At 44.9% G+C, this 27313-nt stretch overlaps 2 protein-coding genes across 2 annotated transcripts in view; both read right to left on the bottom strand.

Annotated features, from left to right (window-relative positions):
- FGF18 (fibroblast growth factor 18) overlaps positions 1-10347 on the bottom strand; it is a 48455-nt gene extending 38108 nt beyond the window's left edge. Inside the window, exons 1-2 of the mRNA XM_020992414.2 lie at positions 9591-10347; positions 9338-9374 (exon numbers count right to left, since the gene is read on the bottom strand). Of these exons, the coding sequence (XP_020848073.1) occupies positions 9338-9374; positions 9591-9622 (69 nt within the window). The 5' untranslated portion in view covers positions 9623-10347. The remainder of the gene's footprint in view (positions 1-9337; positions 9375-9590) is intronic.
- Positions 10348-14844: 4497 nt separating this feature from the next.
- On the bottom strand, positions 14845-26415 carry NPM1 (nucleophosmin 1). Its single transcript, XM_020992314.2, has 11 exons — positions 26224-26415; positions 24738-24817; positions 24221-24340; positions 22639-22732; positions 22149-22255; positions 22000-22061; positions 20809-20869; positions 20349-20432; positions 19479-19580; positions 16981-17055; positions 14845-15897 (listed from the first exon to the last, which is right to left on the bottom strand). The coding sequence occupies exons 1-11, from the start codon at positions 26279-26281 to the stop codon at positions 15859-15861; spliced, it is 882 nt and encodes a 293-aa protein (XP_020847973.1). The 5' UTR covers positions 26282-26415; the 3' UTR covers positions 14845-15858.
- Between the last annotated feature and the right edge of the window lie 898 nt (positions 26416-27313).

The raw sequence follows: 27313 nt of genomic DNA, 5'->3' as shown, positions 1-27313 counted from the left end.
CAATAAGGAGAGATGCTCCACATTTCCTGTCACATTCATTAATCTGGTCCCCTATCCTCTTCCATCACCACTGTCCGAGGACAAGCCAAGATAGGTAGATAGGTAGATAGATCGATCTAAATCTATATAGAAAGATGTGGTTGTTGTCGTTCAGTAACGTCTGACTCTTCATAAACCCAAGAGCCATACTGTCCATGGGGTTTTCTTGGCAAAGATACTGGAAGGGTCTGTTATTTCCTTCTCCAATGGATTAAGGCAAACAGGGGTTAAGTGACTTGCCCAGGGTCACACAGCTAGTATGTGACTGAGGCCAGATTTGATCTCAAGTATTCCTGACTCCAGAGCAACTGGGTGGTAGCAATGGATTGAATGCCCATCCTGGAGTCCCTGGGCAAGTCATCTAACTCTGTTTGCCTCAGTTTCCTCCTCTACAAAATAAACTAGAGAAGGAAATGGCAAACCACTCCAGTACCTCTGCCAGGAAAACTCCAAATGGTGTCACAAAGTGTCCGACACCACTAAAACAACCCAATTAACTTCTTAATTCTAGGCTCAGCGCTCTATCCACTGAGCCACTTGGCTGCCTCTACATGGATAGATAGAGATAGATAGGTATATGGGTGGAAGTAGTCAGAATCACGGAGGAAACAAGGATGATGTATGACGTGTGTGTGTGTGTGTGTGTGTGTGTGTGTGTGTGTGTGTGTGTGTATATATATATATATGTATATATATATATATGTATATATATATATATATATGTATATACATGTACACACACACAAAAAATAACAACAGTGGTTGTATACATTATATATAATAGTTTAATACTAGTTATTATTTAAAATTATTAATTATTCAATAGTATTTACCATATAACTATATAATGGCTACATATATCAGTTATATTACATTGTTATCATTTTATATATATTATGCATTACACTACATACAGCATCATCCCTGTTTCTGCCATAGTTCCAACTACTTCCATCCTTCTGCTCAAATGCTGACAAAGGCAAAAGATTCAGAGGACTGCCACACAACGAGGCTCTGACTCCATCCAAGGTCCTTACCACTCTAACACATGTCTTTAAAGAACACTAGAACCCTCGAGTCCTGTGACCAAGCTTCCTCCCCAGAGTAGCAGCTGGTGGCTCAGTGGATAGACTGCTGAGTCTGAAGTCAAAAAGACCTACGTTCAAATCCAACCTCAGACACCTAATAGTTGCGTGACCCTGGGCAAGTCATTCAACTTGTACGCCTCAGTTTCATCAACTGTAAAATAATATTTGTAAAAAAAAAAGTGCTTAACAGTACCTGGCACATACTAGGCTCCACACAAATATTTATTCCCTCCTCCTCTCCCTCTACCCCCTACCCTAATACCCATTTTGCTGACATAAGGCCCACGCTAAGAAAGAAATACCCTATGCAGTGTCCTTCCATCTTAATGGACAAAAATAGAGCCTTGCACAAAATAGGTATTTGATTAAGGCTTGTTGAATTAAACTGAATAACATTACTTGGAGAGCTACAGAACGGATTGAGAACAGGGTTCAGGTAAGCCTCTATTCCTACAGCCACACACAATCTCTCCCCCAGGCTGCCCCCTCTGCCTGGGTCACATTCTCTCCTCATCTTTGACTGAAGTCAGGGGCCACCTACTCCTTGAAGAGATCTGAGATCTTCCTTTCCCTTCCCAAATGAATATGGATTCTGCCTCTTCAAAGTAGACTAGAACATACTGGAGCTCTTGTTTATTTGTTCCTTACCACTACCCACCTTGAAGCACACTTGTGAACTGTCCCAACCCCAATACTAAAAGAAAGAACAAGAGTAACTCAGAGATTACGGAACTGCTGGAAGGCAGATACTATATATATATATATATATATTATATATATATATATATATATATATATATATATATCTCACTCTTTATTTTTTGCATCATTTGCATGTTATTTTGTCTCATCTGTATATTATTTCGTACAGGGCCATGCACATGGAAGAAACCTAAGTGTTTCTTGAATTGAAATGAGTCCCCAGCTACTATGTCACTCACCAGTCTTTGCTGCTACCCTGAGATAAATCTTAGGCTCAGAGTTTCTCCTCTCACTTTCCATACTGTCCCTTTCCCCTCACCCCCAAACTCTCTAATATCACTTGTTTTCCCTCTTTTCTATCATCTAGTCTCCCTTGCCAGATCCCCCCACCAATACCCCAAATGCTATTACAGTAATATTGATATATTGATTGACAAAAGGTCCTATGACCAACAGAGGAGCTGTTTACTAATCTGATCTCAGCTGGCAGGAAGTCTTGCCAATCAGAGTAAGTTCGAAATCATTGGGTCACCCTCTCACATCCTGCACATTAGTCTTTGAGGTACAGAACATCACCAAGCTGTGGGCCCTGGTTCCTTTAGTCAACCCAAGAGAAAGTTGCTCAGCTTGGCAGGTTCAAAGATGGGAGGGAGAAAAAGGAGAGACAGACAGACAGATAGACACAGCAGGGGTGTGGGGACTGGAGGGGAGAGGGGGAGGAAGAGGAAGAGAAAGGACATGAACATCACGTATGAAGGGAGCGGTCAGAAGGCATTTCAAGCAATAATAATACTCTTCTCTACTCATCTAAATATGATCCAAGTAGATGAGGGGGGAGAGGAACTAAAATTTGGTCTGTTTCATCCCAGAAGGAAGCAACAGAGGGCAATGCAAAGAGGAAAAAACAAACTTGACTTGAAGAGCTAGTAGATCTATCCTAAGGGGGAATGGGGTAGCCTCTGCCAGGTATGAGTTTCCCTTCCATAGACGACTTTGTTAAACAAAGGCTGGATGACCACTTGTACTGATGCTGCAGAGGAAGTCCCGGGTCAAAGAGGAGCTAGAATGGATGGATGATATCTGAGCCTCCTCGCCACTCAGTAATCCTGAGTTTCGGTCATGCTTTGGATGCAGAGACTAAGTCGCAGGTTTGTATTCCCCACCATCGCATGGTACAGTGCTAGGCATAGAGTGGGGACTCGTGTACTAAAAGGACCAGAATTTAAGACTACCTGAAAGGATCAAAGCAGAGGATTTTTTTTAAATCCATAAGGCAAAGAAAATAGAAACAGTAAGTAAATTTTAAAGTAAAATTATGTCATCTGCTAGTAATTATTAGTACTTAAAGTACATTTGCACAGATAAGATAAATTATAGTAAAAATATTCAAAATCATTTTTACAATTCCTATGTTGAAAGTTGATGTAATTGACATGCCTGGTCTTTCTAGTGTTAAATACTTATTAACAGTAATCCAAATACCTTGTTTCACTCCTAACATGAGAGGCTAACATAGCTACTGCTATCTAAGAGCTCTGTCCAAAAAAGGCCAACAGGACAGATCACCCCCATTATGCTTTGGGGGAAGTCCATTCTCGCCAATCATTTCTTGAGACATCTGGGAGCACTGCTGCATATCTATCATAACCCGGAGAAGAAGGGCAGAAATTTTGGGTGGAGCCAGGGCAAAAGAAACTGATTCTCCTTTTTTTTTTTTTAAAAAAAAAGCATCTTGACACTCTCCCATCACCTTATGTCTCATATACTTCAGACCTGTACATTAGTGTTTATCCCATATCTGAATCAAAAAATCACACTGTAAAGAAAAAAATATAGACTCATGGCTCCTCCCATCAAACCTAGGTAGGAGACCCAGGTTCCTACTGAACAGCCACCTGGTTCGTGAAGACGGCTCTTGCAGACAATTCCTGAGGTAGTATCAGACTGACATTGACTGTGCCAGACCCAAGAAAATTTTAAAAGTCTGCTTTCTTGTCTCACCATCTATGATTCCGATTCTAAGAATGTCCGGAATCCACCTCTATCCCTCTCTCTGGGGTACCAGCACGAGGAATATTATAGAAGGGACAACTGTTCAGGTGAGAGATGTGCTGCGTGGCCAATTCCAAGAATCTCTGATTCTTATATCAAGAGGTATCAAATTCACCGTTCCCCTTCCTCCCTCCCCTCTGTGCTGCCAGAACCAGACTAAAATGTAACTGGAAAATGTTTAAATACACCATGGATAATGTTAATTTGTGGTTTACTGAGTCAACAGACATTGGAGTTTGACACCACTGCTCTAATTCAACCCCTTAATTTTACAAATGAAGAAACCAAGACTCTATTCTCTAAGGTTAGGATTTGCCCAAAGTGGCAAAAAACAGAATTTGAACCTGAGTCTCTCCTGTGTTCATTCCACTTACCACACTTTGAGTCTGTGGGTTCAACTTCTTGCAATGGTACACTCCAGCTTTATTACACAGGAGCCCCCGCAGAACAGTGAAAAGAGTCCTAGACTTGATATCAGAGGATCTACGTTCAAATCTTGGCTCTGTCACTTACCATAGATCTGGGTGACCTTGGACAAAGCACTTAACCTCTCTCTCAGCTTCAATTTCCTCTTGTATAAAATGAGGAAGGCTGGACTAGCTGGAAGCATCAACCTTGCTCGGAGAAGCAGACACAAAAAGGAAGATTATAGGTGGAGAAGTCTAACAGATCTAAATCGATCAAAAGTACAGATCTATTTAGATCTATAAAATCTAATGGGTCGATATAGATCGATTTGGATCTATAAAGTCTAATGGGTCTAAATCGATCAAATCTAATAGATCAGAAACTCAGACCAGATCTGGAAGCTGGAGGACACAGGAGCCAAACACATTCCACACCATCACTACAAAGAAGTTTCCATGGGTTCTAAGAGGCAGGTCAGAATCTTAGTTTCTTACCTACTTCCCTACCTAAGAAGATCTCCGCAGGATCTTTCACTCCAGGACCAAAAGCATGTCTATCTGTGCCTCATTCTTACCGGGATACCCCCACCTAGAGAGGCTCTGTTTCAATCGCTCACAGAGAGTGCTAGACTGGAGTCAGAAAATCAAGCTGCTTCTTGGACACAGCTCTGTGTAATCTTAGGCAAGTCATTGAACTTCTCTCTGTGATTCCATTTCCTCTTCTGTAAAATGAAGGCAATTATACATGCCCTAGTTCCCTCAGCAGGTTGTTGTGAAGATAAAGTGAGATTAGAGATGTGTGAACACACTCTGGAAAGTTAAAAGCATTGCACAAATATAATAAGCTGCTCGTGGGGGAAGGTGTGGAGAGAAATCACAGGGACACCCTGAGAAATCTTCACCCTTTGGCCACCCAGTGAGCCCTGGTTTCCTATCATCAACCAGGAGGGTATTGTCTCCTGACTGGCCCCCATATCCTGGCCCTGCTTAAGGAGGAGGGTCCTGGGCCTCAATGAGGAAGCAGGTCAGAAAAGGAGTGGTGGGGGGTGAGGGAGATGAGGGATTCAGGGAACATTCTAACCTTCCAAGTACCATGTGGTGAGGGAGGAAATGAGCCAGGGAGAAGAGAGAGCACACAGGAGAGGTGGAAACAAATCATCAAATCTAGACAGAGAAGCAGCTCCCTACATAGCAGCACCCCCTCTCTGCAACCCCGCCTCCCCCCCCAGCTTCGAGAACTGCAGCCTCCCTCCCACTTTGCTTTCCGCATTTTCCAGCCTCTCTCTGTCTCTGGCTAAGCCCCCATTGCTGGAACCGGACAGGGAACAATATCAGGCAGGTGCCGGAGAAGCAGGGAGTGAAAGACCCAGGCCGGTGTCATTGTCAACGTTCAGCCAAGTGCAAAAAAGCAATTTACTTGTCACGGTTTCTGCTCTTTGCTTAAATTTTTAAAATTCTTCCAATTTTAACCATCCGAGGTGTCCTGAGTTACTTGGATAAGGGGTCTTATTAAATTCCAGGCTTTCATTCAGTGGGGTCCTGGCCAGGGGAGGGAGAGAGAAAGGGCAGAACTGAAACTCCCAGCTAACAGGGCAGGACAGTGTCCTCCTCTGGCTGTGCTCCCAGAAATATAGCTTTGATTTCAGGGTGACAGGCGGGGGTCCCTGCCGGGTCACCCTGGAGCTTGCATAGGTCTGTGTCTCCTGGTGACAGGAAGACACTGAAACACAACTGGCTGGCCTGGGCCTTGTGGCCCCTATAGGAGCACAGTGGAAAACCCCAGAAATCACATTTTTAGATTTGAAGACAACTTTAAAAAAAAAAAAAAGGCAAACAGGGAAGATGTGGGGTTTTTTTTTCTATTTTGCAGCAAAACTGCATTACTCACTGCATGGATTAGAGATGAGAAACAGAGATGGAAGGAATGAGAATTTTGTGCTAGAGGGAACTTTAGAACATAGACTGTTTGAGCTGGAAGGGGCCTAAAGATAGCTTAGTCCAATTCCCTTCATTTTACAGATAAATAACATGAAGCCCAGAGCCATGGGACTTGCTAGGCCATAAAGGCAGGGAAGGAGCTAAGACCACAGCTCCATCTTCCTGCTGAGGCTAAGGCTGTCTGCCAAACAGCAATGCCTCACTAGCATCATTCCACCTGCCTTGAATTTTTCTCAATTACTGACATGAGGCTATTCAAAAATTTAAATAAAGCCAACAAAACATCTTTGTCTTTTCTTCTCCTAAAACTACCTCTATTGCTCTCCAGCTAATGCACTTCTCCTCGACACCCTGGTGTCTGAAAGTGCCCAGCATCCTTCACCTTCATCTTTCTAATTTTTCCCACAAAGTCACTGTGTGATAGAGGAGAGATAGCTATACACATCAGCTGGGGATTAGGACCTCAAAGTACTTCTTTCAGGGGAGGGGGATTCTAGCATAATAGCCCATAACCCCTTCAGGCATGGTTGTGAACCCAAGACTGCTCTGAGAAGGGAGAGAGAGAAGCTATGCCCCTTCACCCTGGGATGCTGGGGGTAGGGCGAGAGTATGGAGGTCAATGTCCTCAATAGAAAGGGTTTGGGAGGCTACTGGAATATGAGGTTCTATGTCTAAGGTTGCCTCACTCAGACAGACCACCCAACAGCTCTCCAGAAGCACTAGCTCTTATTCTAGTGGGGGGCGGGAGGTGGAGGTCAGGGGAGGAGGAAAGAGGCTCAGCTTCTTACAAACACAAAGACACAAAAACAAAGACCACACACAAAACCTTCTTCAGGCCCTACTTCAGGAAGCTTGGGCAGTGGCCCCAGGCAGGTATCCACATCAAAAAGCTAATGGTGGCACTATTACATGCCTCCTCCTCCTCCTTTACCAAGCCCTCCTCTCCTCCCTACCATTCAGAGGGCCCACTTACTTAATAAAGACTCAATGTGTTGGCACCACTCAAAATGAATCATAGACTATTAGAGCTGGAAAGGATCTCAGAGGATCTCTAAGTCCAGCCCCTTCATCTCATATCTAAGGACTAGCCCAGCTAGGAAACACAGTACTGAATACAGTCCTGGCACTTCAGGCCCTGACCTCCATCTGTGACCAAGAGTCTCACCTCCCTCCTTACAACCCCCACACTACTCCCTGGGACTAACACAGGGTCACATCTGCTCTTGCAAACGGGCTGGTCTTAAGTTACTGGCTCCTGCCTTATCGATCCACGGAGCCACCCGGGACGCTAGCCACTGACCCTAGGCAGCCATGCAGGAGTAAAGGACAGTCTGTCCAACCCCGGCCCCGAAACCCAATCATCTGGCAAGCTGACCCTAACTGCCCAGTGTGCTTAACTTCCAGAATTGTTGCTAACGACTCCCCAAAGGGGTGGGGGTGGCAGCAAGCAGCCAAGGCATCTGTCCCCAGGACCTGAAGAACAGGTCTTCCCTGGGGCAAAGAAAAATGATTAGAAGGGGAGGGGACAGGGCAGGGAGAAGAGGTGGCTGAAGTCCCCCTACACATATATCCCAGAGACCCTAAAAAGCCCTACAGTAGTTCTTTGACACTTCTACTATCTCTAGGATGTTATGGGTTCCCCTGTTAAATTGGACAATTATCCAGCACACAACTCCTGGCATTCCCACTAAAAAATCTGGGAAACTACAGATTTTCCCCCAGCTCTCTTATCATCCCGGTTACCTGGCATTGTAAGGGTCCAGTACAAAGGGCTAGCCTCCCCTGGACATATTCCCACACCTGCCCTCAGTCAAGTCAGGGGGAATGGGGGAGGTGCATAATCCCCTTGGCTAGAGTCCAGCTCCTCTCACTGGTCTCCTCCCTCCCTGCCCCAGGTGGGTGGGGGCCCCAGCAGCTGGGGCTTCAGGCTTCCTCCCTCCCTCTACCCCCCCCCAAGTGGAGAGGCCGCCCCTGGTCTGGTTCTAATCGTAGCTGAGGCGGCTCTCTCTCTCCTTTTTTTCCTTCTTTTCATTATTTCATGGTTTTGGAAGCCGGCGCGTTCCAACTGTCTGCATGCCAATAACTTCCCCAAGTCTGAAGGCTGCTGAAGTAAGAGATCAGATTTTAGCAAGTGCTTTCCAGGCGGGGCGCCAGCCCCTCTCTTGATTCACTGAGAACTACGAAGGGGAACAAGCCGAGGTCTGAGCAACCTTCAGCGAATGAGTGAGGACTCGCAGTTCATCCCGCTGCCCCCGATGGGTGCTGTCCACCTAGCCCGGCTAGCCCTCACACAATCAAGGTCTTTCTCCCTTTTTGTCTCTTTCTTCCTCCTCACCACCCCCTTCCCCCCCTTCTTCCTTCTCCTTTCTCTTTCCCTCTCTCGAAATGCAGCAAACGCCTTTGAAACCACAGAGTAATTTACAGCTGAAGGTTTCTCTCTGGACTAGAAATCAGCTCTGCTGAAATAAGGAGTCTTTTTGTTTTTACAATCTAGCAGCAATTTTCAGGGAAAATATGTCAGACTCCTCGCATGGGTCTTGGATCTGGTCCTATTTCTGCAGCTGATCAGCATCTCCCCACATCAAACAGTCAAGGAGAAAACACACACACACCACACACACACACACACACACACACACACACACACATCAGGTTGAGATACACAACGGAGAACCTGGGGGCGGGCTGTGTCCCCCACTGACACACTTTCACTCCAGAGCACCTACGTGCTTTCCACCCCTCCAGCATCCCAAGAACAGGTGCACTGCCAATTGCGCCTCCCTCCCGGGCCGTTCCAACCCCCGCTGCCCAGGGCCACCAGCAAAAAAAAAAAAAGGAATCAAGAGGCTGGGGGAAGAGAGGCATCGGGCTGGAAGCCGGGGGGGGGGGGGGCAGGTTGCTGGAGAAGGACTCCGGCAAGCGGCAGAGACTGGAAAACCCGGAGCAGCCTGAGCGCACCCTCCACCCGGGAGACCACTAGGGCTAGGGACAGGACAAGCCACCCGGACGGGGAGAACCAAAGCGGCCTGAGCCCTGGCACCTGCCGCCGGGGAGGGTGGGTCCGCGTCCCCCGGTGCCCGCCCGTGGGGAGAGCCCAGAAATGTCACGTACCTGTACCTGTAAGCACAGCAGCAGGAAGTGTAAACATCTGCAGGGAGGAGAGAGAGTGAGAGCCGGTCAGACGGGGAGCTGGATACCCGGGACGGCCGCGGAGGGCAGCCGCCACGGGGTGGGAGTGGTGAGCGGGGACGGAGAGTGGACAGACATCGGGGGACCGGACAGACGCTGGGGGCGAAAGGGGGGAAGGGCGGGGGAAAGGCTAAAGGGGCACCCGAGGACCCAGCCCGGGAGGCGCGGCGCTTACAGGCAAGTGCAGGCGGAGAACACTGAATACATCGCTGAGAAGGGAGGAAGGCGGCGGCTTCTAGCCCGAGGTCACGTCACTGCGCCGGGGCCCGGGTCCCAGCCTGGACATGAGAGGCGGCGAGCTACAGCGGGCGGCGCCGCGCGGCTCTGGGGGGGCTCCAGCGGCTCCGCTCCGCGGGGCCGGGCCGGGGGCCGGGGAGGACGAGGACGGGAGCGGGCGCCGCCGCCAACGCCGCCGCTGCTGCTGCTGCTGCTCCGCTGCCCTGCCGGCCGCTCCCTGCGGCATCAGCGCCCCCGCTCCTGCCGCCTCCTCTGCCGGGGCCCTGCGCCCTCGGGGGGTCGGAGGAGCTGGCACTTCAGTGGACCGGGAACTTCCGAGGCCCGGGGAGGGGGTGCCCGCCCGCGGCTAGCCTCCCGGGGACGCTTCGCGCTCGGCTCCCGGGCGCCGGGGCTTGGGGCTCTGACCCGCTGCCGCTGGAAGCCTAGTCTCGTCTGCGGCGCAAGCAGGTTATTCCGGGGACAGCATGGCCGGCCGGGCGGAAAGGTCGGGCGGGGCTGGCTCTTAGGGGGGTGGCGCGGGGATGGGGGGTCAGGGCGCGGGGGCCGGGGCGCACCGCTTCGGGGAGGCGTTAAGGCCGCTCCGTCTGGGCTCCCGCCGGCTCATGTTTCCTCCTCGGCCCGTCTCCGTCCGTCCGCATCACCACCTCCCACCACAGGCGGCGGCCGGGGCGTTTTCAACGCGGGCGGCGAGGGAGGGGGGCCGGGGGGGGGCGTGGGGGAGGGAGGGCCGGGGCCGGAGCGAAGCCGGCACAATGAGGATGCGGGGCTGGGGGCTCCCCCCTCGGGGCGCGGCCGGACGGGAGCTCAGCTCAGCGGTGTGCACCGCGCCCACATCAAAGGCGGCTCTGGAGCGGCACCGGCGGCGCAGCCGCCGCCTCCTCCTTCTCCTTCTCCTTCTCCTCCTCCTCCTCCTCCTCCTCCTCCTCCTCCTCCGCCCGGCTCCTGGCTGAAAAAAGGGGGTGGGGTGGGGGAGGGGGGCGCTCGGCGACGGTACCGGCTTCTCCGAGGGGCAGGGCGAGGAGGCGCCGCAGCTTATTCAACAGAAGTCAGTCTCGGTCCGCTGAGCCGGGTCTGCGGAGCCGCGGAGCCGTCGGAACTCGCGGGCGCAGCTACGCCGCGGACTGACTGCCCGCTCCGCGCCCCTGCCGGCCGCGGCCAAACTCCAGAGCTCATTTCCAGCCCGTCAGGCACTGAGCGTCCTCGCACTCGCACACTGACTGGCGCTCAGGCGGGGAGGGGGAGCGGCGGGGCGAGGGGGCGGGACAGGCCCAGCCCCCGGGGCGGCTCCGGGGAGGAGGGGAGAGGGAGAGGCGGCAACGCACCCCGCGGGCCCACGCGAGATCGCGCCACCTCCTCCCCGCAGCTCCCCGACGGTCGTCCCACTCCGAGCTGCCCGAAGCGTGAAGCCTTAGCGCGGATGCTCCACGGTCCACAAAGTCTCGGCATAAAGCATTTGCACTCTGCTTCGCCTCCTAACTCCTAGCAACTCCCCGAACCCCGACCGGCTCGTTCTGCCTGCTTACGGGACTGAGGCAATTCCACCTCCCGCCATTCTCCTTTTTGGGGGGCCCCCGGGACGCCCCCTCCGGGGTCTCTCAAGCCTCTGGCCATTGCTTTCTTAAGTCCAAACGGCTCTGGAAACGCACGGCTGCCACCTAGTGCTCCCGAAGTGCCTACGCGCCATCGTAGCCTATCACCCTAACAAGCCTGACCCCAATCAACTCTGGTCAGGGGCTCAACTTCCCTCAATCCTTTAATCCCTTTCCACCCCCACCCCCACGCCATCCTCACCCTCGTCATTCACAAACAGTTGGGGCCCTAGACCTTTTATTTCACTGTGTAGATTTTCAAACTGATGGTTGCTCTTTACAAAGCGAAGCCTTCCCTCCACATGTGCAAGTTCCCACAGTTGCCTTACCCTCTCCCCTTTTCAGACTGGTCTAGAGCTTATGGTCACTAGAAAAACAGGAGAAAGCAGATATCTGGGGGCTTTGAAATCTATTCTTTTGGGTAAGAAAGAAAAATTAAGGTTTGCATTCTGAAGCATAGTTAAATATGGTAGAAACTGCCCGATTCAGGAGGGGTGGGGTGGTGCTTTACCCGGAACAGAAAACAATGCACCCAAGCCGGGCCTGCCACCATACAATCACACTAGGTCAGGTGTCAAGCTGATTGGATCTAAAATAATTTTACCACAGCTAAAGTAACATCTCAACTCCCAGATTAACAAGTGACAATGCAAAAGGAGGAAAAACTCTTGTGGTAGCTAAACTTATGAGGCACCCGTAAGTCCACACATTAAAATGCAGTAACTGGTGACGAGGTCTGACCTACAAATGGCAGATATATCCTACTGGAAGGGACCACTAGCACCACCTCTGGGCACCTGGCAGGGTCTTACCTTTCAAAACCAGTAGCTAACAAGTTTGGCTAGGTATGGACCTTAGGCCTCAAAATTGCACTGTTCAACTTGATAAAACTTACCTTTTATGGAAAAGTGTCATTTGTTACCCTAAGATATCCTAAAGTCAGCCCCTGCTACGAATGCATTTTCCCAATGATATTGTCCCAATGCCACTTGTGATTTCATTGGTGTATAATTCCCAATGTGCAAAACTGAGGTTAAGCGACTTGATCATGGTCACACAAATTACACCTATCAGAACTCATCTTCAAAGCAGCTTTCTCTCCCCAAAACCAGCCTCTATCCATTATACTATGCTACCCTTCACAGGATAGGGTCAGATCTATGCTACCCTAAGTCACAATATTCCTACCTCCACACAGCTTGTGTACTCCAACAGTCAAGGTCTTATAAAGTGAAGTTTCTCTCAAATTCACCTAATTCATAACATTACTAATACCTCTTCTATTACCAAGTCTTCTTCCCTAAAGCAGAAAAAACTACTAATTCTTAGGATATTTGTACCAGTTAAAGAAACTTAGAAGATTTAGGAAGTAGTTGCCCGGCTTTCAAAACAGCATTATCAACAACACAATCAATACCTCCAGCACTGCTGGCCCCAAATCACCTCCAACCATCCACGACCACTGTGGGCCAGTTTAAAGGACTTCTGGTGCAACAGATTTGAGTTTTCGACCTTAAGTCAAGAAGACCCTCAGACACTAGCTGTGAGATCCCCTGGGCCAGTCACTTAACTAGTACACCAAAGACTCCGCTCTATAAAATGGTGTTGGGGCAGCTACCTCACAGGGTTGAGGATACAATGTTGAGTGCCTAGCAAACTTTAAGGCACTATACAGATTCTATTATGAAGGACTGATGAGAAAATGAGTTGGCAGTGAAGGTGGAAAAGGGACAATACTACTGTGCATCTGTAACACAAAGACAACTGCAGGGACAATTTCTGACCAAAGCCCAATGAATCTGTTTTGGATATGAAATCCTTTTCATTGAACTAGAAAACATCCCCATGTAAGATGACCTAATTGATCTAAAATCACCCAACTGATTTCCAGTCAATGAAGTTACAAAATGTTTGTCCTATCTTTGAAGCATTTCTTTGTGAAATCAGAATTCAGTTCTGTTCAGTCAAATCCAGACTGAGAAACCGTAAAAAGTGAATACGCACATCTTTCAAAAACCATGTTGACAATTAACAAAATCAAGGTTCAAACCTGGTGTGACAAATCTTTAGTTTTGGGACTACCAAATGTTATTTTTATGTACTAAACTCTGGAATTTTTCTCCTCTGATATTAAGGAGTACATAAAAGTTTACAGAACGCCAGGGAGAACACCCCCTTCCTCCTAGAAGAGTGCTTGATAAAAGATGCGAACAGCATCACTGCCTACTACTAGATAAAATTCTTTCAGTGTTTCTTATTTTATATTTTAGGAAAACTGAAAATAGCAGTCAAAATTAAATTCCACTATTTAAAAGGGAAATACTAGGGTAAGTTACTTCATAGCTCAATCAATCCTCAAGGCTGCAATACAGGCAGAAAAACACCTTTCCATGGATTCCTGGTATTTTGGGTATTCCTTCTAAAGGAAGGAATCCATTCACACCTGTCTACATATATCCTCCAAAGCTAATATGCCAAAATGCCCCAGCAATCATAATACTTCCACCCACCAGAGCCAGATCAAAATGTAATGGGGAAATATCTAACAAATACGAAACTACCTTTTGCTGTTCTCAACCCCTATTTGTTTGGCACTACTGCCAAAAGGACCCAAACAATGTCCTGGAAGCCAACTGCCTGGGGAATATAGCAGAATTTGGGCTGTCTAGATAGCTATCAGTTCTCAGTACCAACCACCTCAACTTTTTTTTCTAAATGGTAAAGCAGCACTCCAAACCATTGTTGGTAGGTAACACGCTACACCCTATTTATATTTATCACTCCACTGCCATTTGGGTCACAGTATACTCCCATCTTCATCTAGTGCTCTGTACCTGAACTGCTGGTTCACATCTACACACAGCTTTTATGTTTCTTTGGCCCTTTTAAAAACTGCTAATTTACTGCCTATGGTCAAATAGATAATAATTGGCAGGCAGAGGACATGTGTATTCTATCACACACGTCTCCATTTCTCCCCGTAATGTTTCAACCACCAAAGACCTTTGGAAATATTAGAATTATTTCCAAACCAGAAACTTTGATTATTTGCTTCACCAATAAATGACTTGTTATAGGCTAATTAGCCTGCTAGGGAAGACCTATACAGCCACTCAACACTTTTTATCTGATAGAGAAAACAACAAGCCTTCACAAGCTTACTGGGCTCAGCAAATTTCTGTTCAGCAGCGCCTGATATAACTGTTCTGATTATTACCCTTTCCCAACTAAACCAGAAAAACCTCACCCTGGAAATCTTTCTAAAGAGATCAGAAAGAAGCTTTTCCCCATTGTAAAATAGTGAACTTTTGTAAGGATTTTACTCTATACTCTTGCTTAAGGATCATCATCATCATCATCATCATGTGTGCTGTTAAGAGGTAGAGAGAGCTTGAGAATGGGTTGAATTTGTCCCAACCTCAGGGTGGATGTATCCTTGGAATTTTAAAAGGAATTCAATTTCAGGTTTTTTTTTTGAGGGGAACAGTGAGCCAAACTCCCTCCCCCAGACAAACTGGCAAGGCTTCTTCCAAGTTTTCTGCCACAAAATGCCCTTCAGCTAAACCAAAGCGAGGGTGACTGCAGGGAGACACAACAAGGAACTCAATAGTCAATTGCAACTTTATATTTCAGGCATTCAAGTATAATATTCAGATACAGTTCCATTTCTAAGAGAAACCATACCAAAGATCCCAGGAAACAGTAAGAAAACATTTGCTACTACACTCCTACATAAGCCAGTTCTGTATGACATGCATCACAAGTATCTGGGTAAGGGAGGAAAGAAGACTGGTTAGACTGCTTTAGAACAGAGAATTGGCAATCTCATCTAAACTAGTGAAATGTGAAAGTTAATTGAAAAGATAAGTTCCAAATAAACAATAAAATCTTAATCAAGGTTTGCACTCCTCAAGCCACTTTTCCACTGACCTTTAAACTGTTCCACCTAAAGCTTAACTTTAGCTAATTAAATTTGAGAGAGGCAGCATGGAACAGTGAATAGAGAGCTGGCCTTGGAGTCAGGAAGCCCTGGGTTCAAGTCCTGCCTCTCATTTGCTTAGTGACTTTTTGGAAGTCACTTAACCTCTCTCAGTGCCTCCAGGCAAATAATAAATTAGAGAAGGTGCAGAACTACATTGTTAGAGGAAGTTCCTCACCAGGAGCTCCCTATACCAATGCAAATCACACGTCCCATAAAAAACAAATGAATACAAATCTGAAGCATTACATTTTGTAAGTGCCCTTGCATAATCCCAAATCAAAATGGAGATATTCCTTCCCATCCACAAAATAAAGAAACAATATTACTTTATTAAAATACTGAATTTATTTCACATGTATACTTTGTCTCCCCACCATTTCCATTTGTCTGACCACCACTACTACTATGCCCTATCATAACATTCCATACATACTTAAATGAAGCAAAGGGTGGAGTTCCATCTTTGAAAACTAAACAGGCATTTTGGACAACACATTCTTGGCAAAGTAATCTGGACGACATTTATCAGACACGGTAGGGAAAGTTCTCACTCTGCATTATAAAAAGGACAGCCAGATATCAACTGTTACAGAAATAAGACGGAAAATTTTAACAAACTGTTCAAACTTATTTTCTTAAAGAGATTTCCTCCACAGCCAGAGATCTTGAATAGCCTGAAAATGAAAAGAAATGTGGTCAAAGAACTCAACACCACATAGGCATTAATAAATTAAACTTCTTTGCACAATTCTTAATATCTTTTTCCCTTCTCTGTTAAGGTTTACAACTGCAAAAGATAATGAAGACCAAATATTATGATTAAAAACTTTAAAAAGACTTGTAATTGGTTCACAAAAAACACCCCTCAACCAAGACTTCTAAAAAGCGACTAACAAAGCACTTCAAAGGGTTTTTTGAAAAGTCTGTTTGTTACCTTACATACATCAAGCTTTAAAAATCTCATCTATAAAAGGATTTTCAGCAAAGGAAAGCAAGAGGAAGGGTGGGGACCAGTTTGGCAAAAACTGGCTGAACTTCACATGCCCCTGACTTATGTCAGATCAACTTCAGTAGTGAAGGCTAACTGCCTTCACAACATTTTCTCTCACAAATTTGTGATTGTTGATCAGATACTTGGAACAAGTAAACTCTAAAACAGTGCAGAGTCAGGAAAACATAAAATTTTCTTCCAGTGACAAAATTATTTCAGTTACAGGAATTAAGAGAAATTTAACACAGTTTTAACCTAATGCAAGTTGAGTAATAACTAATTCAGCAACTTGCTTCCCGATTCCACCTTCTGGCTTAAACACTTAGGTTAGCTGACTTTGGGAAGAAGGTAATCTAGTTCCCATAAGGTCTAACAGAGAAAAGTCTCCCCCACACCCCTACCCCCCCCCAAAAAAAAGCTAAGACCAGACTGGCCCAAGTGGCCAAATTCAGCAGCAAGGAAAACCACAGCTCATTTCCTCAACCAATATGGTGCCAAAAGTAAAGTTCTGTGGGTTTAGTAACCAAGAGATAATTTACCAGCCATACAAAAGCTGGAAAAAATGTACTAAAATATTAACTTCTATATCTCTGCCAACTAAATCCCTAAAACAACTTCCATTTATTTAATCTGAAGTATTGTCTGTGGTTAGGAACCTTTTTAAATAAGCCAAAACATGGAGATGAAAAGTGTAAAAGGAGAATCACAATAAATCATGATGAAAAACTTATTTGGATTTTGTCAAGTTCCCAGAAAATTCAGTTACCTCCTGATCAGACATCCGGAAGCAATTCTTTACATAGTTGATGAATTTGCCTTCCACTTTTGGGAGGGAACCACCCTATAGAGACAAAACCATGAAAGGTTAAACACAAAAATATACCTCTAATAGTTTATACCAAGATGCTATTAAGTAGAAGCCTCCAAGATAAAGAGCCAGGCTATTAATCAAAAGTAACTTCTTCTTTGTTACTAAGGTATCCATTAACTAGAAAATGTCTTTTTGAGGCACTATCCATGGAAGCTGTAATTACTTCAGAGGTTTATATGTACCTTACAAAAAAGTGCCACATTTACTTCAAGAGTATTGTCCAAGTTGAGCAATTCTATCAATGTGAAAATTAGAAAGCTAAGCCAATACACTACCCTACATACTGAACAAAATCAAACCCTGGGAGTTTATGTCAACTGCTCCCAATATGAATTAGATCTAAACCCCTGGTATTACAATTTATGCCTGATGGTCAGGATTGCTTTGTTCTCATTTGATCCTCACAAGAAATCAAAGAGTAAAGTGCTACTGTTATCCCCATTTGACTGTTACACACGGCAGTAAAAAGTGTGATGGCAGAGTCTGAACTTAGACCTTCCTATCTCCAAGTCTGGCGCTTTTTAGCCAATACACAACACTGTGGCCTCAATTAAAATCTCATGTCACTACTTTTGTATGGAGCTAATCTCCAAAACAGGAAAAAACCTCGATTCAAATCTCACCTGAGACATAATGGTCATATGACCCCCAAGTCACAATTTAAGTGCTCCATGCAACTTTCCAAGACCATAAAGTTGCAGAGAAAAGTGCTAACCTGCAGTGTGTTTCCTCACCGGGAAGGTGTTCCCTGGATCATAGACCCAGTCCCTATCTCTATATGAAAGGTACCATTTAAGATACAAAGGTCAAGACATATTTACTAGTTGGAGGAATCTGAGACAAAATTATATTTAAAGTTAACTACAAGGCAGAATTCTAAATAGCTAAAAAGTACTGAGTGCAATGAAGCAGTTATAAAGACTGGTTGTAGTTGGGATGCTCAGGGAAGGAAAAGAGCGGATCCTTGAAGGACAAAATGAAATTTCCATCAGGCAGAAATTGAGAATATACTTTGAAGAACAGCAAACTAGGGAATGACTGAACAAATTATGGAGTGAATGTAATAGAGCACAGTGCCTTAAAGATGAAAGGGACCGTTTCAGAGAAACTTGGAACAACCTGTATGAACTGAGAATAATTGATGGAACATTATAAAGACAAACTTGTTATCAATTCAAACAAAGTGAATGACCAACCAGTACTGAAGATCCACCTCCTGAAAGAGTAATGAACTGCCTACACTTACATACATACACTCTGGATGTGGCCCCAGTGAATGCTATGCTTAATTATGCACATTTACATGGGTTGGGGGGGGGCACGTATTGTTTCCTTCTTTAAAGGAGAGTTAGGGATACTGAAAAGAAAAAACGAAATGCTTGTTAATGGAAAAAAAACCAGGGAACCCCTCAAGGTTTTTAAAGAAAATGAACTTCCACTGTGAGTCTCACAATACCCAAGATCAAGAAACAACCTCAGGTTAAATAATTTGCCCAAGTGGCAATGCTGCCATAAGAACCCCAAGGTCTTTTTATTCCTATTATTGTCACTATACCAAAATTTTTTATTTTATCTGGCAAGAATAATCATTTTGCAATAGAGGGAAAACTTCGAATAGTGCTAATTCTCATTAACCTTTGTTTTCGAGTTCTTGTAAGATGCTGTCCTACCCTGTTCTTGTGAATGGTTAAATTTGAAGAAGACATGCTAATTCATCCAAGAACAATAGGGGGCAACAAAGGTGAAAAAGTTGGAATGAGCACTGTTTAATTTACCATTGGCCATAAATATCCTAAGCATCAGAATCGTATTGCGTAAAAGGTTTTCTGTTCAGTATATTTATATTTATTTATTTATTTATAACCTAATGTATCTTTCAACTGAGATAATGTCCAAGTGCTTACTAAACTCTGCCTTTGTTGTAGAAACTGAAAAGTATTTGATCCTGCATCATCAAATACCTGCAATAGGCTATAAAGTATAAAGGTTAAATGTGAATTCCAAAGTGAAAACTTCTCTAAATCCCAATTTATTTTCAAATAACTACATGGATTGAAAATTTTTTTTAAATTCATCTATAGAACTAACTGCAAATCTATGCAAATCACAATATAATATTCAAGTCTCATTCTTTAGTCAAGATTGTTACTCAAGAATAAAAAAAAGGCACTCATCTAGTAGGGGGAAAAAAAAACCAAGTTCAAGTCTTTAGTATCTTCTAAAACTTCAACGCCCTCTGCTGGCTTTTCTGCATGCCTTTCAAATACAAATGGAAAAGGCACGAGATCCACTGGTTTTTTTTTTTCCCTTAAGAACTAGGATGAACTCCAGGGGGGAACCCCTAAAGGTATCCCTAGTTCCCCCTTAAATGAAAACAATCCATATGCACTTACCTTTTCAATGCTTGCCTGCATTTTTGCTTTAATATCCTCTAGAGAAGTGGGTCCTTTGGGAGTCTTGGGAGTCTTGTCCTGCTTTTTGAAGGATTCTTGACCCTAAATGTTTTTGGAGAGATTCCAGTTTAGTTGATATTCGATGATGTTTTAAAATACATTACAGTCTAAAGGTCATCCTGTAAACTATCAAAAACACTGAAAATGAATAAAAGTCCTTTCTCCAGCTTTAAAGCACTTTAAACAATAGAACCTGCTAATCAAGTAGATCTACAGGATAGGAAACAAGGCACTAACGTTTTTCCCAGACTAAATCTATAAAACTGCTTATAAGAGTACAGCCTCAAAAACAAGATAAACTGATAACACAGTATGCTTTTGTACAAGAGGATTATAGAGCTTATAGAGCTGGACTGAGACCTGGGAGATAACAGCGTAATTTCCTAGTATTTTAGGTGAGCCACAAGAAGTGGCATGCACAGCTGGTATTCAAAACAAGCTCTCTCCTGAATTTAAAATTCAATGCTTTTCATTCTATAACTCACTCATACCACAACCCCACTATCCACCTTTGTGATCAAAGCAGAATGGCTTAGTAAAGCAGACAGGACTGAGGATGGCCCTTAGTGAGGAAGACGTGAGATTTCAGGTCTGGTCTTTGACCCATGTGGGCTCTGTGGACAAGTCACCTAAACTTTCAGTGCTTTTGGAAACTGTGTATTGCAAAAAGACTGATGTTGGGAAAGGGTATTCCTCCTATCAATGAAATCACAAGTGCCGTCTAGACATTTGTTGGATTAGATTAGTTCTATATTGGCTGTGAAGTTGGTACATTATTACAGTACTACTAAGTTGTTTCTGATTACTTACTTTTGATTTTGGCGTGGACGGCTTTGAATCTTTCCCATTCTGGTTTGATTTTTGTGCATTTTTGGCTGCAGTATCACGAACAGACTACAAATACAAGTTCAATCCTTTTTAATAAAGACTCCTAAAGATTTTATTTGCAGAACTTTCTCATAAGCACACCAAAAAACATTTAGTATAAGCTCCTCTGTCCTAAGCATAATCTATGTTATGATATATTCCAACCCCCATATAGTGCATTGAATTCTGGGCCGTTTAATCCCACCCAATGTGTTTTACAAGTGCTTACCGACAGTCACAAGGAGGACAACCCTAGTTATATTTATTCCATGTGAGTATGCAAAGGCCTTCTCTCACAAAGCCTAGTTTCATGTTCAAGTATCAAGAACACCAGAAATTTCATTACTAAGGATTATAAGAGGTAAGAGTTAATAGCTGTGGTTCTATGGTAAGAAACACTTACTTTCTTCACTGGAGGAGTCTTTTCTTCACTTTCCTCATCTTCAAAGTCATCATCATCATCACTACAAATGTAGAATGTGTATTACATCGATTAAATTACATGCACTTAAATAGCCCACCATTTTTGCTACCTTAAGAAATCAGCATTAAAAACGAGGCACTCACCCAAAATCAGTGTTTTAATTCACTGTTCTAAAATGTTTTGAGAGTCATAAAGCTCATCATTTTGAATCCCCTTTTCAGCAAAGGCCTACTGTAGTTATAGAAATGTTGTTTTTACCTGTTGTCAGGGTTCTGAAGGTTTGTTTACAATTTATAAAAATTCACTGCCTGCCACTCACTCCCTTTTCTACCACTTTTTGCTACCAGCCTTGTTTTTCTAGTAATATTCTTTCTGATTGTCGAAATAGGGGGCAGCTAGGTGGTGCAGTGGATAGAGCACAGGCCATGAATTCAGGAGTCAAATCCGGCCTCAGACCAAACACTCGACACTTACTAGTTGTGTGACCCGGGGCAAGTCACTTACCCCTAACTGCCTTTAAAACAAACAAAAAAAACCTGATTATTGAAATAGACCCATTATACACAGTCACAGATTTATAACTGCTGTTCACTCACAAGGGTATTTAACACTGACCCTCTAGATTTGTTCTTGAATGTCCTCGCTTCTAATTGTAGCCTAGTCAGTGTCTTGTTTTTATGGATAATTGGCTTTTTTAAAAAAGAGTAAATATATTAAAACAGTAACATGAAAATATCTACTTAACCTAGAAGAGATAACATGATAAAAGCCTGCCAATTTGTGTCCTACATCAAAACTATTACTTTTGTTGCTACAAGCTTTAACCTCATTACAAATTATGAACAAAACTCTGCAAGCAAATCTTTTGCAGAGACTTCCTTGAGAAAAAAATTTCACTATACATATAAATTTTGACTCTTAGAAGATAGGAAGTAAAAAGTAATAGCAATTACTACTGAAACGATACAAGGCCAAGGATCCATATTAACCTTTGTTACATAGGGTACCCCAAAAGTCTTAGTGCACTTTTAAGCTTTAATAACTTATTCAACAATTTCTTTCCACAAACATTCAGGGTATTTAACCCTGGCATCATGAGAATGACAAACCAGAACTGAGCTCTACTTGAGTTTCCCAGAAACAGTACTTCCCCGTGAAATAAATACTTACTCTTCATCATCATCATCTTCTTCATCATCATCTTCATCTTCTTCAGACAGTTTTACCTTTTTCTTTAAAGAAATAAGGGATAGAAATAATTATCCTAACAGGCAAATAACAGCTTACACACATCAGAAAATATCAAGTTGCATTTATACCTGTGGAACCTTGCTAGCAACTCCAGGAGCAGATCGTTTGCCAGACATATTTAAGAGTTTCATATCATCTTCCTCTTCATCATCTGATTCTGCATCTTCCTCCAGTGCTAAGAAAAAATTTTGCGTTAGTTGTGGCTAAATTTAAATTCTAAGTACTTTTCTTGCCTTAAACTTGAGTTCAGGAGAGGAAAAAAAAAACTGAACACATCATAATAATAAATGCCTTACAACAACCCACAGTCAGATCCCAATTCTCTAGTCATGCTGGTGCAAATAAACAGTATTTAAAAAACTTTAAGTTAAACTGATAAATTGAGAAGCTAATCTTTTAACTGGAAAGAAATCATAAGCAATCTTTACTAATGTATCATAATCTCAGTCATAAGGAAATATATCTAAACATATATGACAGCTAAAAATATCATCCAAATTTTAGAGAAGTCCTTCTAAAGAGTAAATTAATTTTTAAAGAGCACGACAGACTACATACCTACTAGGTGCTGGCCACTCACATGTACAGGTCCCGAACCACATTTCAACCGCAAAACTACTGGTGGTGTAATCTCAAAGCCTCCTAGAGAAACCTGAGAGGGGAAAAGAGCCAATTTATGACCAAACACTATAAAGGGGAAATAACACGGAAGAATCAAGGCCTTGTGAACATTTAAAGTATAAGTTTATTTTCCCAAACAGAAGTCAAACCCATATCTAGCCACTTAAAAAGTTAAAGCCATAAAAAAAAACACAATATTTTTTCATAATTTACCCTTTTCTTTTAAACCGTTACTAGAGCTAACTGACCATAGTCAATTTTCATTCTCTAGGCCTCTTTGATAATAGTACTAACTGATGAAATCATATTTATATGCAAAGCATGTATGTGCACAAGGACACTACCCCTCCCCCACCCCCGACTTCAACATCTTGTTACATGATTGACCCTGGATTTTCAGTGGCAGCCAGGAAAAGTGCCAACTGGTACAATCTGGAAAAGGCTTCAGGGTACAGGCTTGATGATCAAGCGTCCAAGGAGTAGGCTCAGATGAACTTAAGAAGCTTATAATGCCACAAGATTCATGAAGGACAATCAAGTATTTATTAAGTACTATGTGCCACACATACACTGAGACTACAAAGGCAAAGATGAAACCATCCCTATATTTCTCTATATCTCACCAAGAGACTAACACTACTGACTGTACAAAATGAAATCAAATTTGGAATAAGGTACCAGCAGCTAGGAATGAAAAAAAGAGATGGCATTTTATTTTACCTGAGCTTTGAAGGAAACTAAGAATGCTATGAGTGCAAGGTGAGGAAGTACACTGAAGGTGTGAGGAACAACTACTACAGAACAATGAAATCCTGTATCTGAAATACTGAATTTTGAGCAAGCAGAATTCATTACTTGGCTCTACTGTTTATACACTAAAACTATTAAATTAGCCTAAGTAAGTAGAGCCAGGAATATACTACCTTTCCAACTAGTAATGGACTTGAAACCTGAGTAATACAAATACCTTCCAGATGCAATTTAATTAAAATTTATTCATTGTCTAAATCACATAGCATATCAATCGGAAGATATTACGTAGTGAATAAAGAAGTCTTTGAAGTACCTACATGAAAAGCATAGTGTCTCAGTCAGAAGACCTAGGATGAAGTTCTACCTCTGACATATACTGGCTGTGTTAACCCTGGGGAAGTCACTTGACCTTCTCGGGGGCTCTAGGAAACTCAAGACTGAGTTGCAAGGGAAGATGAGGACCTATTTTAGCAAACTGATAATTATACTGAGTCCATACCTCATAGGGTGTAAAAGGTTTCTTAAAACTTTAAAACACTGTACAAATGTCAGTTATCAATTCTGGCTCTGAAAAAAAAAAAGCATCAAAGCAGAAATCACAGAATACTGGTACAAACCCCTAGTGGGGATATGTGGTAAGAAATGGCACCAAGCCGTAATCTTAATGGGATGGCAAAAGAATGAATTATATAAGATTATAATCAATGGAGTTACCACTTGAACACTTAACAAAATAATCAGAGAAAAAAAAATTTTAAGATCTTACTGTAGGCTGCACAGACATTTTCAAAGATGCCAGTGTTACTTTAATTGGATTGCCTTCATAGTTCAGCGCCTCTGCTTCAACAATATGCAATTCGTCCTTTGCACCAGCTCCTAAACTCACCTGTTAATGGAGAGATGGAAAGCAACTTTTTAGTAAATCAATTTAAAAAGCTCCTAAATCAACTAGTTACTCGGTAAAATAACACTGACGGACCAAAACACTGTCACATGCATCATCGTGGAAGTCTGTCACTTTTCTTAACTTATAAGCACTTAAGAAATGGAAAGCTGTGAACACATCACAAAATCAAATAGATGAACCATTACTTTCATTCTGAATACTCATGTACAACATGTACTGTCATGAGTACTTAGATAGGCTTATTCTTGACCTGTATGAACAGAATGACAGTTATTCCTCAAGTAACAGTATGGCCACTAAGAAACTTAGATTTTTTCATCCTGTTAAAGAACAAAAGGATGCAAAAGGTAAATGTAAACAATGAAAATTTACTTACAGTCCTCAACGACAACTGGTGTTCATTTTCATCATTATCTACCTTAAAATGATAATCTTTGTCAGCCTTTAGTTCACAACCTGAAAAGGAGCAGAGCCATAGTTTTAACCAGTTAGCTCTTAAGTAGCAAAAGACTCATCCCTTATAATGTGAACATTATCATATCACTTATTCTGAGACTCAGTTTTCTCATCTGCAATATTTGCTCTACCTTCACCTTAAGGCTGCATCGAGGAACATTGGTTTATAAAAAGCACAATGAATACGTCATGTTTTTAAATCTATAAAAAAAAGATTAAAATCAGAGCCATAAATTTAAACAGCGGGACTGGAACAAATTTGTCCTTGTAATTTTCCCCAAGTGGAATTTGGTATTTGTTTCAGAGGGAGCGAGATCCATTCTGACGTACAAACAGGTTGAGGGGCGGAAGGGGACCTGAACCCTTTTCATCCCTACTCCTTCAGTATTTTTTCGACTCTTTATCACAACGTTAAAAATTTGTTCAACTTCTTTCATCCAACCAAGAAGCATTTTCAAGGTACGAGGGATGCCACAAAGACCCCTCCGCCAAAAAAGGCTGTCTTATCGAGAGAGCAGAGACAAAAAGTGCCCAGAACGGAAATACAGCTGAGTACAAAATGACACAAATTCAGCAATACCAGCCAGAGAACGGGTTCCCGTACAAATGAAATCACAACACACACAGTAAACTATCCACCTCTACTCTACCCTAAAACTAAACCACCACAGCAGGATGCCTCCAAGTGCCATTTGAATCACGGACAGATAACCAGAGATTTTTGCATTTACGCTCCCTCCCCCCCCTCAGGCCCTGCGGCGAGCTCCTCAGCACACCCACGGCCTGGATGCTCCGGAGCTGCCTTCCGCCCTCAGCCCAAGGCCTCGAGGGCGCCACGTGCAGCCCGCCGGCGGCCCCGTAGCACCTAGGTTTTCGGCCCACGTGCCCCCCCCTCCCCCGGGAACGGGCCCAGCAACGGTGGCGACCAAGCGGGTCCCCGCAGAGACGCGGCTGCGCGGTGCCGCCGGTGGCCTTATTAGAGAGGGAGGAGGCCGAGCAGAACTAACCCAGACGCAGGGCTGCCGCCGACCCCTCCCTAAGCCCCTCCTCACCCTCCGCCGCTCCACAGAAAACCAAATCCGGGCCTCTCGGCCGCCATCCCCTCCCCCACCGTCGCCAGGCCTGCAGCCTTCGCCTCCACGGCCCCCTCCGCATCCGTCACCAGCCACCCCACGCGTGGCGTAAACCCCCTTCTCCAACACCCGCCCGCTACAGACAAGCTGCTCCCTGGCCGATGAGCCCAGTCTGCATTTCAGGGGCAGGCTGCCGGCCCTCAAGGCCCATCTAGCGCCCAGGCTCGGTCTCCAACAATCGCCCCCCACACACACACACACGTATAGGCCCAGGCTCGCGGCTGGCCGCCCCGCCCCCAACCCAGCAGCCGCCTCCAAATACGCGGCCGTTACCGAAGAGGAAATTCTGGGGCCGGAGGGGGCTCATATCCATTTCCATTGAGTCCTCCATTTGAGCAGCGATACTGAAGAGAGCAGAGCAGTGCGGAGAAGAGAGCGGCGAGGCGGACGGACAGAACAGCTCCGGCTCCCGAGGGGCTCCGCTCAGGACGGAATCACACCAAGGAAAGGACGCGGGCTCCCTGCGCACACATATAGTCCCTCACAGATCTCGCGAGATCTGACACCGTGAGCACGTGCACGGGCGACCGGTCTCGCTCTCCGCGCGCCCTCGTCTGCCAGCCTCAGAATGGACTTGGTGCGCGCGACGCCGCCTGCCTGCTCCGCCCGCGCGCTCCCGACGTCAGCCGGAACGAGCTCTGCGCCGCCATGTCCTCGCCCCGATCACACGCTAGCGCACACGGGCACGCGGCCGGCGGGCGCTCTAGACCCCGGCGCGCCCCCGGCACGGTGAAAACAGCGCTGGCGACCCTGCGCAAAATGGCGGCGGCGCCCCCCCCCCCCCGCCACAGTCCACAACGCACCCCCGGCCCCCGGCCCCAGTATTTCAGTCTTCTTCCCGAAGAACTCCGCCAGAAGGAGAGCCCCACTCCTTTCATCCTACTGACCAGGGTCTGCTGGAGAAAGGCCTTCAGCTTCAGCTGTCCACGGCCTCCTTCCTCGGCCCCTGAGGCCTCGGGGAAAATCAGGGCCCCGGCCTTTGGAGTCGGATGACCCGCCTCGGGGAGTCCCCTGTGTGCCTCGGGGGCGTCGCTTGACCTCTCTGGGCCTAGAGGCCCCGTCTGCGCAATGAGCGTTAGCCTGATAACCCCTCCCGTTTCCCTTTCCCGTCCCAGGTCCGCCGGGAGGGAACCGAAAGGGTCATTTGTTGTTGTTCAGGCTTGTCCGGCCCTTTGTGACCTCGTGGACCGTGGCACACCAGCACTGCCCGTGGGGTTTTCTGGGCAGAGATGCTGGGGTGGTTTGCCACTTCCTTCTCCGGCTCATTTTACAGATGGGGAAACTGAGGCAAACAAAGGGAAGTGACTTGCCCAGGGTCACACAGCTAGTGTCTGGCCAGATTTGAGCTCAGGAGGATGTTTTG

The sequence above is a fragment of the Phascolarctos cinereus genome, unplaced genomic scaffold, assembly GCF_003287225.1.
Source record: "Phascolarctos cinereus isolate Bilbo 61053 unplaced genomic scaffold, phaCin_HiC Scaffold_2;HRSCAF=192, whole genome shotgun sequence".
NCBI classification, from domain to species: Eukaryota; Metazoa; Chordata; class Mammalia; order Diprotodontia; family Phascolarctidae; genus Phascolarctos; species Phascolarctos cinereus.
This window is presented reverse-complemented; position numbering and strand designations above follow the sequence as displayed.

Excerpts from the sequence above, each read along its gene's own strand:
- NPM1 (XM_020992314.2), bottom strand. The coding sequence starts at position 26,281 with ATGGAGGACTCAATGGAAATGGATATGAGCCCCCTCCGGCCCCAGAAT. Across the intron at positions 22,256-22,638 it reads GAGTGGCCAGCACCTAGTAG|CACTGGAGGAAGATGCAGAA; the intron begins GTATGTAGTCTG and ends ATTTTTTCTTAG. Across the intron at positions 20,870-21,999 it reads GAAGATGATGATGATGAAGA|TGATGATGATGATGACTTTG; the intron begins GTAAGTATTTAT and ends CTACATTTGTAG.